This window comes from Plectropomus leopardus, chromosome 12 (genome assembly GCF_026936395.1).
Source record: "Plectropomus leopardus strain MGB_pleo_1.0 chromosome 12, ASM2693639v1, whole genome shotgun sequence".
In the NCBI taxonomy this organism is placed as follows: Eukaryota; Metazoa; Chordata; class Actinopteri; order Perciformes; family Serranidae; genus Plectropomus; species Plectropomus leopardus.
In genome coordinates, this window is record NC_142187.1 from 30737458 (window position 1) to 30750854 (window position 13397).

Here is a 13397-nt window from a genome sequence, read left to right on the forward strand (position 1 = left end):
CAGACACCATTGCACAGAGCACAACAGAGGTAAATAATTGTAGCAAAGCCGCAGATGCTGTGCAGCCCAAAACTGGCCTGGTGCGTCTACACCTTCAGATGTTTTGTAGCATGATAACAAACTCAGACAACTGCGGCCTCTACTTCTGCAAGGTGACGGTCAACATTTTCACAATCCTGTCATTGTCCCATCTGGCCATTTTAAGCAATTCAACAAGCAACCAGTGCTGTCATTTTCTGGTGATGACAGTCTTGAGAAATTACCAAGCTTTTTTTTGTAAGCCTCGCTTTGAGACGGCTGCCTTCTCCTCTGTCAGACACTGAAAAACCCTCACACACAGAATAGTGAATCAAAGATGACAGCCGTTATCTACATAGGTTTTGTTATACGTCTTACCACAGGCGAATGCTCGCAGCCCTGCACTTACATGCACTCGAGCGACTTAGTGTTACATTTACAGTAAGTAAAAGTCATTAAAAAGTAGCGTGCGACATGCAACCCGTTTGAAACAGATATAACCCACTTAGCTCACACAATATAGAACCTGGTCTGATCTGACCTGATTTGCTGTTGATAGTCGTGTCAGTATCCGGATGTGTCCAATCACAGCAGCTCATTGGCCTCTGTGAGCAGGTGCTTCCGCTCCATGTGTAATGGCCTGGTGATGTACCTGACTCTCTAAGTGCTTTTTCGGCTCAGGAGAGAACTCGCACTCCGTCTCCCATCCCCCCCCCCCTAATGTGGTAATTTGTAATCTCTTGTTACGCCTTCAAACATAAATTCATAATGCAAGGTGTGCCACGGCAAATGCGGGGGGCTTAAATTATTTACCTTTCCCACTATTCAGTTTATGGCCCATTATGCTGCAAAAAGGGGCGCTGCAGAGAAGACTCTCACAATAGAGAGGGCCCCATTATAAGATAAGAATACACGCATATTAAAGAGGGCTCTGATTGAAAAGGATTTCCACTGCTCTGCCAGCTTCATTGAAAAAGTACTTAGTCGAAATGCAGGCAGATGGGTAATGATGTTTTTGCTCTTCAGAAAGCTTTTTAACCCATCTAGAAGCCTGTCCTGCCCAATAAACTCTTATGTGTAGAACATTTCCCACAGTGTTTGTTATTGTACTCTATTATACTGCCGATTATTTCGAGTCATGTACGAGTAAGCAGAGCCAGTGGGGTATGTTTCTTTTCTCTGCAGCTGATTGAGTATTTTCATAAGCATTTAGGAGGCAAGGAAACATAGTGTAATGGCCTTTTGTCTGCTGAGTAGCATTTGTGTGCACACAGGGCACAAAGAGGTTTGCTGATGTTGTGCACTGTATACTAAAATAATGGAGTGATACACTGTGGAGTTCATCATGTGCACAGAGATCAAGCCACTCAGGTGCCCCTGGCCTCCTCTCCTAATGATTACACTCATATATACAACTCATTTTTACAAGCATTTTTTATTAATATAAGGAAAAAAAGGTGTTGGCAGTTTTGTTTGTACTAACCAAACCCTTCACTGATGATGCAAAATGTCAGTTTGTCCTGACAATTCAAGCATTGTTCTTGTTTTTATGGTCATGTTAAGCATGTTTCGACAACCTGCTGTTTGTGGTAACTTGCACACCATTCACAAATCAAAAGTTTTGGTTCTGCCTGAGCAACAGGGCTCCACCAATATTGTTTTGAAATTTAAGCGTAAGTCTATATTAGTGTGTCGTTATGTATTGAGCAGCCAATTGGGAATATTTTGCAAAAAGTTAAATATCTTTAAATATGGCCAAAGTACAAAGTACTATATTCTGACTTTACATGAAAATGATGCTACTCACTGTTTAAAGGGGAATAACACCTACTTCAGATTTAATGTATAATGTTAGTATGGTCTAAAGCCATCCAAAATTATTAGTAAACACAAAAAAAAAACACTTCCATTATCCAAAAAATTGAGTGCTGAAATTCAAATGTAGAGAGATATAAAGATGACAGTGAAAGCAGCCGGGACGATGTTCTGATGACTTACGCTGGTTTCTGGCTTTGAGGGAGAGTAGCTCATATTCTCAAATATTGATGCAGGCAAATTGTGGAAATAACATATTGGAATATTTAATTTATGTGGTGTTCCCCTTTAAATGGCCTCTTAAAACTGGCACTTCTTAACCCCTTAAGTCCTTCAACAATTTAAGGGTATGCAAAGTCATACAGAGGTTTGGATTGGACCCTTAACAATTAGATTGAAAAGGAAATAAGACCATCAGATCTAATAATGACACTACTAATACTACTTCCTATTATTATTATTATTATTATTATTATTATTATTATTATTATTATTATTATTACTATGTTGTGGTTTTAAATAATAGTTATTTTATTATTATTATTATTATTATTATTATTATTATTATTATTATTATTATTATTATTATTATTATCGTTACTGTTTTTATTATTATACATTATTTTTTTATTATTGAAATTATTTAAAAGCAAAATGACAATATTGGTTGTACAACAGAAGTTTTACCACACACTTTAAACCTTACTACATGTAAAGCTTGTAAAAGATGGCACTATTGTTACCCTGGTTCACCTTAGTCTATGCAGTGGAGAATTGCAGAAAGAAGGACCATAATTACTTATATAGCGCATTAGTTGTGCATAATCACAACTTATTGCCATAAATTATCACAAAACTACTGACACCCAATAAATTTGGAGCTTTTGGGGGCCCCTCAGGGTCTGAGGCCTCAGGGCAGTTTCTTACTTTGCCCTTTTAGCGATCCTGCTTTGCAGTTCCCTGTGGGTTTTGTTTAATATAAAGATGTTACACTTCGCCAGTGAACAGAAGCAGGATTTACTCTCTATGTTTTCTCTAAATTGCATTTGTCAAAGTAAATAAGTTGTTTCTAAATGTATTTTGTATTGTATGTGATCAGGTTGGTACCCCAGATTTGCAAAAGTGGGCAAACTAATGATATTCAAGCTGAAATTACAAATTCATGCCCACAGGCAAAAACATTTCATGCTGCATATTTTAGACATTCTACAGCCCGTTGTTACTGGAAAGAATTAATGTAAATGATCATTGTAATATCAGCAATGCAGCAAGACACAAAGAGCATAACACATATTTAATTCCCCTTTAGTAATTTACACATCCCTGGAAACAAAGCCTGTTCAATTAATAATTTCAACACGGACATTCGTGCATTCATCTCTTTCTGTTGATCACGAAGACACGCTCTAATGTAACAAGCGTCCAAAAACGGCGAGTCCATTTATAGTAAGCTCTACTCACCTGACAGTCACTGTCAGGGCCCTGCTTTCTTCCTGTCTCTCCCCCTCTAATCCGACGGCGTACTGGGCCTCCACTTTACTTGACAGAACTTACATGAAAGCACAAACAAATCTCCTCCTCAGTCCAGAGATAAAGAAGTCATTAAAAATGGAGGACAGTTGAATGAGCTGAAAGAGCCCTGTGGATGAGAGAGAGTGAGGAAAATATCCTTTGTGTGTTTCTCCCTTCATTGGAGGAGCGTTAATCACAGTCCAAGTTAAATTGAATATGAGTGAGATAAGCAGAGCAGCAGGGGTGGGTGGAGAGGGGGAGAGGGGGGAAGACAATCAAGAGGAGGCAGGGCCGGGGAAGAGCCTTTAAGTCCTAATGTTTTGTTTCCTGCCTCATATCTCCAGAGAGGAGACAAGGAATTGGACAAATAAAACTTGAAGGGATTAGAGTAATCCGTGAGACTAGGGGCCTATTGTGAAGATCAGTGCTGTTAGTTGTATCTTGGGGATTATCAACACTTTGGCTGCTTACTCCAGAGGTGTGCTGCATGTAGAGTGTGTGATGGAGAGTGTTTATGCATCTCGTATCCGGCTGCATCCATCACCAGCGTTTTCCAGTCAGACGTTGAAACAAAGAGCTGAATGTGCGTACAGTAGCAAACAGCTGGCAGCCTGACTGTGTACAGTGTTTTCACACAAAAATCTCACACATTTACTCTTAAAGGGACAGTTGTGGGTTTTTTTTTTTGAAGTGGGGTTTTATCCATAGTCAGTGTATTACAAACAGTAGATGACAGTCACTCAGTTTGGAGAAGCAGGCCGGAGTCTGACACAGAAGCTAAGCAATGTACTGCTGTGGATGAGGGTCAGCAGAAACACGTCCAACCTAAAAAAAATCAAAATCAGCTTGTGTACCTGATTTTAAGAGTGTTTTCACTGCTTTATCTTTTTTTCAGACAGTCTTTTTTTCAACAGGAAAGCCAATAATAGCTTAAAGTCTCCGTCTATGCTCTCGTCAAAGCCAGTAAACTCCATTGAGAAAAACAGTAATTTTAACTCACTGAACACAGAAGCTGCTGGTCTACCGTTGCTTCGATCAGTTAGATAGTTTGAGTTATTATGTGACTTTATTGAATCTTACCTTAGTGAATACAAACTTGCCCTTTTAACCCTTTGAAACCTGTGAACATTGAAAAATTGGCTTGATTTCCTTCAAAAACATGGCATAAGGCAATGAGCAATGAAAGAGAAATGACCCAAACATTTGCAAGAAGTTCGCAAAAAAGTACAAGGCCATTTCCTGAAAATAATATATATATATATGATATATACTGTATATATATCATTACATCTTTCTTTTTTCCCCTAATAATTTTTCTCCAGCTTTTTAAAAATCAATTTTCTAAATCTACTGATTTCTTGCAATTTATGAAAAATGTATTGCCTATTTCCATGTTTCTGAAAAAATATCAATTTGTTCAGGGTTCAAAGGTTTAAAGACTTGTGAGAGGAATCTAAAAGCAACACAAGAAAAGTCACACAATAATACAAACAAAATAACTGATGGAGGCGGCGATAGACCAGCAGCTCCTGTGTTCAGTCATTTCAAATCGCTGTAACTCATACAACCACACTTGAGGAAGAGAAATAATTAAAGTGTATTGCTTGTAAGTTTATGATGTAGAAATGTGCGTGCAAAGGTCAACCTGCATTTTCAGACTAAATATCAAAGACAATGAGTGTTTTCTGAGGCCTTAAGACAGCTGGTCTTTTATAAGTAGGAAGAAAGTGAAGTGACTCTTCTCTCGCTTTTTTCTCTTTTTAGGGCTACCACAGGCCAAATCACTACATCGCCACTCAAGGTAAGAATAAAACTTTCTTTAAAAAAAGAAAGAAATTGCAAGGCATTCTTGGTTGAAATGAGTGGGCGGCGAGAATTTAAGGCTGTCTGTTTGTTTTGGGGGTGGTGGATGTGTGCAGGTGTTTGGCGAATATCTCTCCGAACATCCCCATCGTTGTTTACATACGCTCTTGTAAACTCCTCTTTGATGCTCAGTCAAGTGTGTGTTCGGGGAATCTGGTACTGCTCAGTGCACAGAAACACACACACACACACACACACACACACACACTTACGGACCTCTGAGCGAGCAGAACAGCACACTTTCTCTCGCCGTCTCATCCCTCTTTCCTTCCATTGGTGGTGTGGGAGCGATTAATCAGGCAGTCTGGGAGAAAGCTGAATAAATAAATGGATTAGCCGACATGTACAGGCACATTTTGTCACTGTGTTAATCTGGCCGGCAGATTCACAGGGCGAGGAGCACTTACCGTGACCCCAGAGGTTAAGTCTGATTGATGGTTAATTGTTATGAATTTTGCGTCAAGAGCCTCACTCCCACACAACAGGGCTGCGTGCATGGGGATTTTGCGCACCACTTTGGAGGGGAAAAAAAAAGTCAGTGGAGGGAGAGAGAAAAAAAATGAGGCGTTTTTGCGAAGAGGCCTTAATGGATTCACAATCTGCTTTGGCGGAGCTGGGAGTTGCATAATTACCTGTTTATTAGTGCATTGCCTCTCTTCCTCAGTGTCTCAATTAAAAACAGCCCTCTGTTTGCTCTTACTTCAGAAAGAGATGGCATACCAATCAGGCAGCGCCTGCTCTGTTTGTCTGTCTGCCTGTATGCACAGCACCTGCTGTACGCTGACCACAGAGTCAAACGCTCCAAACTGAGCCGTCTGTCAAGTGTCGCCTCTCTCCTGCGGGGCTCCGGTTCACAAAAACAGGCCACTTTAACAGCCGCGTTCACCTCCGACAGAATTTCAACTGGATTATTTTGACTTCCATAATTGTCTTATAGTCATTAAGAGCATTTCATTCAAAATAAAAAATATGCATATGGAGATCGGCAGTCAGAGAAGCCCTCTCTAAGATGAAAAGCTCAAGAAGCCAAACGTGCTTCCATTCAAATTAATTAGCCCCTGTTTTCTCATTGAGCTTGCATAATAAGTCCTCATTTTCCAACGATGGTATCGCAAGCACAATGTAGAGTCATCCAAAGAGGGGAGATGTGTGTGTGCGTGCGTGCGGGTGCATGTGTGTGTGTGTGTGTGTGTGCGTGGAAACATCTGTATTCTCAGGGAGAGCAGGCCCTTTTATAATTCATCATCAGCTCCGGCAGACTGACAGGAAGGAAGGCTCAGTCTGCTGACACTGAGGCAAAGAGCAGCCCAAGATGATAGGAAAGCCAGACACAGACGTGTCTCTCTCAGTCAGACAAACTGCATACTGTAGCACCTGAAAAGAGCACCTGGGCATTGGCACAGTTGCTGAAAATGAGGAAGTAGTCTCTTCTCTCCCCCAGTAAAGTTTTTCAGTGAGTGACACTTCCACTCAGGGTCCACTGGGACCAGCTCAGAAAATGATGATACTCGCAATACTGCTGGATAAGCTAAAAAATCTTTGTCATAAATTGGTTGTGGGGGCGGCTGAGGATGTGCTTAATATGGCAGACGTGTGGGATAACGTTGTCCCCGTTCTCTTATGCCATAAACTACAATGACACTCATTAGTTTGGGGTTTATTGATGAGTCCCTTTGCTCTGTCAAGGTGACAACGGCAGGTAGAACAGCTGTCACTCCATAAAAGCCTCATCACCCAAGCTCCGCTCCTCATTATGTAGGTCATTCTCTCATCCAGGGCTTTTTTTCCTTTTTTTTGCTGCAGCACTACAACAACTCAGTAATTCACCAACTGCACCTACTTAGCAGATTGAGCGTGTGCATGCAGCTCAGCCCTCCCAGTTCGCCGCCTCGCCTCTGTCCATTTTTATGTCCTGCGGATCGTTTAAATACCGATCAGACACGAGCTTCCTCCTGGAAGAGACTGAATTACACTGAAGCCAGGGTGCAAAACAGCTCTGATAAGTCCCTGCATCCTCCTGGTGATGTGGAAAATATTCATGACGTGGGAAAGGGTTCAATTTCATCAAGCTTTCCCCCTCTGGTCTTCTCCGCTCTTCTCTCCCCTCCTTCACAAGCACCAAATGTCACCAGCAGCGCAAAAGTTTTATTATTTACAGGTTAACATCTCAAAGCCCAGCGGGGGTGGGGTGGTGGTGGGAGATAGAAAGAGAGAGAGAGAGAGCAAATCAATGATAAGTGAGTGTACATTATTCCAAAGTCTGCCGAATGTAATATTAATGGGCAAGACGGGAGCGCCGCTGTTTGTCTGTAAGTGTGTATGCGCTCACGTTGGAACAGGAGTTTTGCGGCGTACCTGGCTGGGGGATTTCTACAGCTGTCACACTCCTCTCTTCTGAGGAGGAACAGGCCTATAGTCCCAAAACACAGCGTCGGCTGCAGCAGCGTTAGCTCTCTGACAGCTGGAAGTGAGGCTTCTGCCGGTGTTCTTCCTCTGTGAAGTGCCTGCTCCAAACTTCTTCAACTAAGCTCTGCGCTCAGCGTACTAAAACACTGCTCTCACCTTGTAGCTCTTCAAATTAGCACTCAACCCAATTTGTCTCCTCACCTGTGGCTAAAACCTTTAAGGCTGTAAACATTCCCTCAAATGAGGCTCTTTATCAAGACTCGTATTTTAGGCGTCCTTAAAATCTTAATCTACAAATCCCTCATGTCACTTTGTCCACCCAACCATCCGTCCTTATGTCCACCATAAGCGGTATTTTATTTTGTATTTGTATAGCACTTTTCATATAAGCAAAACTGTAACACAAAGTTCTTAACACAATAAAATAAATATAAGAAATACCCCAGCCCCCCAACACACACACATGCACACACACATATGTACACTGGTTAAAAAAGCAAGCTTTGTGATTAATTAAAGAACTAAAATAAGAGTACTCATTAAATGCAGGAACTGAGGAAACGCTACCATAAGTAAGGAAACACCAGAGGCAGGAAAAAACCTATAGATGAAAAGATAAAAACAAATAAATTTAATATTAATAAGTAAATAAATAAATAAGATACTCTAAGTAGTAGATAAAAAAGGTCAATTAAAGGATAACAGCACAAATGATAGTTAAAATGTTAAAAATGATGAAACAATATACCATCTAGTAAAACAATAAAACAGACTAGAATGTATATATAAATAGTCAATAAATAAATAAAGTTCAGTAGTATTAAGTTGGTTTCAGATCCTGACCTATTAGTACCAAAATATCAAAAGCTCCTACATAAATGTTGCTGCTATTGGTGTTTACGTAATGATAACTCCATCAAACGTAGCTGTCCCTTAGTGCTGATGCAGCTGCTGGCGTCAGGCGATTACGATTGACGTTGCATAACTGTAGTCTCTTTTACACTGACTGTTCAGTATTTTAGCATTTATGCCACCTTGCTGTTTTGAATAAAAGGTACGACCACGGAATAGGGCGACACAGTTGTCTCACCTTTGAGCCGGCAATAGAGTTAGTAACAGCACCAAATTAAGGTTTGTGTAAAAGGGACAGCAGACAGGATGGGATAATTGGTGGGATATTCTGACAGCATGTTATGCGTGCCACCGCAGGAGATTTGAAAAAGCAGCTAGCAGCAGTTCAAAAAAGAACAACTGCAGCTGAAAATGCCCACAAATTGGGAAAACAATGAGATTCAGGAGCTTCTTACCCTCTGAGCAGAGGACCAGTTCAGCCGCCATATAACAGGGACGGTAAACAATTGTTACTCCCGTGTTATGCTACAATTCTACAATTCTACAATTTCATTTAGCAGATGCTTTTATCCAAAGCGACGTACAACACAAGCAAGAATTATGTTATGCTATTGTTATTGTTTAGAAAGCATTGCTTAAAGGTTTGTTTTATGTCACATTAGAGCCTGTTGTGTTAAGTGTCACATCAGTCACTCCACTTTTGTTTCCACAATGCCGGCATGCTGTCTAAAATCACACACTGGTGCTACACGATGCTGCTGTTGTTTGGTTCTGCGTAAAAATGCAAAGGTGGCATAAATTAAGGATTTCATAGGAGCCCTATAGTGTCACCTCTGTAAAAAAGGCTTGTGTGTACTTTCTGTGGCCTCCGGTTGTGGCATTTTGCAAAACAGCTCTATTTTCAACTCGTTAACCACAGTAACTGATCACTTGCAGTAGGAGAAACAACAACTTTTGGATCCCAAACTGAATTTAAAATCAAGCTATTTTTCAGTGAAGATTGGTAAAAACACGAGCCTCTGAAAAATCCAACTTCCCTCTCTTACCAAAACTCTTGAATCTTTCCGCCACTTTAATGTGAAAGCTGTCACATTGTGTGACATCTGATCGTTCTTATCCAGCTATTCATTAAGAGCCATACTCACTTCCTTATGGCTGTCATCAAGTTCAGCGTCTCCTCCTCACCTTTTCTCCATCTCTCCATTATATGGAAACATAAATTGGCTCGCTGAAGCTTGGCAGGGGCCTCCTATTGGATGATTTACCATAAAATGCCGAATGTTATTGTGTTACTGAAGTCCTACACACCAGCTGTCCTGCTTCTCAGTCTCCCTCTACGAAACTTCTCAGCAGTGTGTATCCTCCCTCGGGGACGAGTGTAGGAGGCAGCCGAGTGGGTGGTTCAATCAGGTTGGGTAGTTATTGGAGAGACTGGAAGTGACTGGGATTGGAGATTGAGGTCCTACAGTTACAATCGAGACGAACCACCTCATGCATAGCAGAGGAAGTGTGGGAATAAAAATGGAAGAGACTGAGTAGCTTTGTTCCAAATTTCTACAAATCCAATTGGGATGGAAATAAGTCAGCAGAAGTTCAATTCTCTCTTTTTTTAAAAAAAAAAAAAACACACTATGCAAAATGTTCTAGTTTTCCAAAAAAAGAGACACATGAACAAGCTGGCAGCAGGCTCATGATTGTTGAGATGATGGTTCATTTTGAATCATTTATCTTTTTTTATTTTTACGCAGAAAGTCTCCTGAATTTATTTGCAGTTTGTGAGAAACTGAAGTGGTTTAAACGATGTCACGCGAGGCTGTGCTTGAGCGCAGTTGGAGGATAGACTGTAGGTGCCACGGAGAGCAAATCAAACATGGCTTGATCAATCAAGTGATTAAAACGGTGATGGCACTTTGTTGATGTCCTGAGGGAAATTATGTTGTTGCAGGAGATGTAAGCCCATAAGGACCACAAACACTACATCATTAGAAAGGATGATAGAGCTGCTGCGGCTGGTGTCTGATAGCGTCTTCCTATATGCAACATCACTTATTTTTATTTTTCAGGGCATTTCTGCCTTAATTCAATGGTTTTATTTAATAAAAGATATAGACAGGAACTCAAGGGAGAGAGCGGAGAATGACAAGCTCCAGAGGTCGCCAGCTCGGTTGTGTTTTAACAGCTTAGCTATGCCCCTAAAACCTTAAAAAGGAAATATCACACTTGTTTACAGGTTGTATCATGGTTTCTTGGAGAAAGTGTTTACATACTTAAATGTTTGATAAAACCTTTAGTTTTTTGTACAGCCCGTGCTGGAACAACAGTATTTACCCACTTTCTAAATCACTGCATTTTAGTGCCTGTCTAGAAAGTGCGCCAGGTTTTAAAGCCAGTTTTCGTAGTGACCAAAAGTCCTGCAAATGGACTCGTTTGCATTATCAGGCTTTGATCCATTCTGTCCAGTAACATTTGGAAAACCTGTAAGAGCCGCAAGATTAAATAATTTTATCCCCAATGAAGTTTGTGGAGCACCAAACCGGAAGTTCCTGGTGTTGTTGCTCTGCAGGGAAATCGTGCACAAATCATGCCAGTAATTTTTATACTTGGCAAATAAACGTTTTTCCCATCAACTGAGGAATTTTCATAGGAATGAACAGGGTTCTGCCTTCAATGGTGTATCCAGGTCACTTTATACATCCATTGGTGTTTCTGCACCATCATTGCAGCCTGGGAAAAGACTGTAACGGAGAATAGTGGCACTTTCTTACGTGAAAAATCCACAATAAAGGGTTCGTTTTTCACAACCAAAGGGGGGGGGGCAGAGGAGGGGTGACATGAAGCAAAGGGCCAAGGCCAGAATCGAACCCGCAGCCACTGCCACAGCCGACATGGGGTGCCCGCTCTATCCACTATCCAACCAGGCACCCCCCCTTAGTGAATAGTTGGGTGCTTTGGTTTGCTGCAGTGGTAATTCAGATTTCCGTAATATTTCACACTAAATTTATTTACTATGCAGCTGTTCTTCTTTCTGCGTGGTTAAGATGTGTCCCAAATATTGTGAATACAACAATCCTGGTGCAGTTCTGTCCACACAGAAGCAGAAATACTCGAAAAATTCTTGAAAACACAGTGTTAAAATGTAAATATTTTGCCACCGACAAGCTCATTGTTAAATTTCACGTCAAAAGTTGGAGACTGACCAAACGTCGTCAGCCAAAAACCAACAGAATTAACTCAGCTGTTTTACGTGACTTGTATTTTAACAGGTTCCAAGAGCCTAAAGGTTATTTAATTTATTTACCACATAAATGACAAGGAAGAGAAATCCTAATAGTTTGTGTCTGTGCCATGTCTTAGCCTGTGTCTCTGCGTGTGTGTCTGCATAATTTGTCATGTCTCCAGGTAATTTGGGCCAGCGCAGGAGAATGCACAACTGCAGAGATTTGCATTCACTAATTAATTTGTCAGAAGTAATTTTTTTTTTCCACTTGGTGCTTGATTAAAACTAATATTAATAATTTTAATTAACCAGAATAATAATTAAAATCCTATCAATCCACAATTATTGCTCAGTGAAGTTTTAAATATTGGAGGTGTTCAATGGCTCGCTGCTCATTTATTTTGATGTTCAGCAGACACGTTAGGGTCAGGTTTGGTGGAAAGGTTACTGTTGAGCAGATGAGGTGTAGTGGTAATTACTTTGAGCTTTCCAAACACACATACACACACATGTACACACACACACACACACACACACACACACACAAACGCTTTAGCCTGATCTTTAAATTTGTGATATATTTGTACCGTCTTGTTTTCACCTGTATTTAAGCCCTCTGCTGTAGAGTAAGCACTTTGCTATGAATCTGTTGTTGGAAGCCCTATAAATAAATCTGGTTTGACGTGTTTTTCAATGCTCGAAACGAGGAGTGAAAATGAAGGGAAAATGCTCTGTATACTGCATTGTTACTGTAGCACTGTAATACCTCTAAATCCCCTGTGTGTATATTATGTGTAACTTGATCTGCTTCTCTGTCTGCCTCTGAAGACGGAGGGAGAAGCGTTATTAGCGTGAGGTTAGGATAAAATAAACGTATCACTACAGCATATACGTACACAAGACTTCTTTTTAATCAATCTAAAAACCGATTTTTACAGACTTAATTTTACGTGATGTCATCTTTTTATTCATTTTTAATTTATTTAACCTTTTTAATTGATGTTTTATTTCCTTTTTTTGTGGTTTTATAGCTTTTATTGCTTCAGTTGTTTTTGATCTATTTCTTTGTATTATTTTATATTGGCTTTTTATGGCTTGCATCATTGATTATTTGTCCTCTGGTTTAAATTTTATCCTAACTCTACCTTAGTTTTGTCTAGCTTTAATTCAATTGGACTTTTTGGCTTTCTGTTGTCATATTGCTGTTGTGTATCCCATTTCTGCTTTGCTTTGTTTTTCAAAGCACTTTGTAAGCTCTGTTTTTAAGTTAAGTTTCAAATTATTATTATTATTGTTGTTATTATTATTATTATTATTATTATTACATCAAGGTAAGCCAATCAGAGAGCAGAGTAACACGGGTCATTGCTTCGCTATCCTGACTGGTCTGCACTGAGTCCAGACCTCCACCCCATCCACCACCTTCAGGACAAACTGGAACGTAATCACCCAAACTGAAGTCGGTGACCTCATTACTGACGCACTTTTGACGGCACCACCCAGATGTGCCAATCACTACGACGAGAAAAAAAGAAAAAAAAGGACCCGTCCCCTTATGCCTATGCTTCCAAGCAGTCTTTAGATTCACGAGCAGAACCGGTTATGTTGAAGATGTTGTATGTTTATGAATGGAAAAACACGGAAAATGGAAAAACACCCTTCTATAAAGACATGAAAACGCACAAGCCCCATCATGAGATATTTTTACTGGTGA

General features: G+C 40.3%; 1 protein-coding gene across 9 annotated transcripts in view; it reads left to right on the forward strand.

Moving 5' to 3' along the window:
• Positions 1–13397, forward strand: part of LOC121951210 (receptor-type tyrosine-protein phosphatase mu) — a 211096-nt gene that overhangs the window by 174857 nt on the left and 22842 nt on the right. For all 9 annotated transcript variants that reach the window (XM_088085802.1, XM_088085798.1, XM_088085796.1 and 6 more), the window contains one exon: positions 5110–5146. In XM_088085802.1, coding sequence (XP_087941928.1) covers positions 5110–5146 — 37 coding nt within the window. The remainder of the gene's footprint in view (positions 1–5109; positions 5147–13397) is intronic.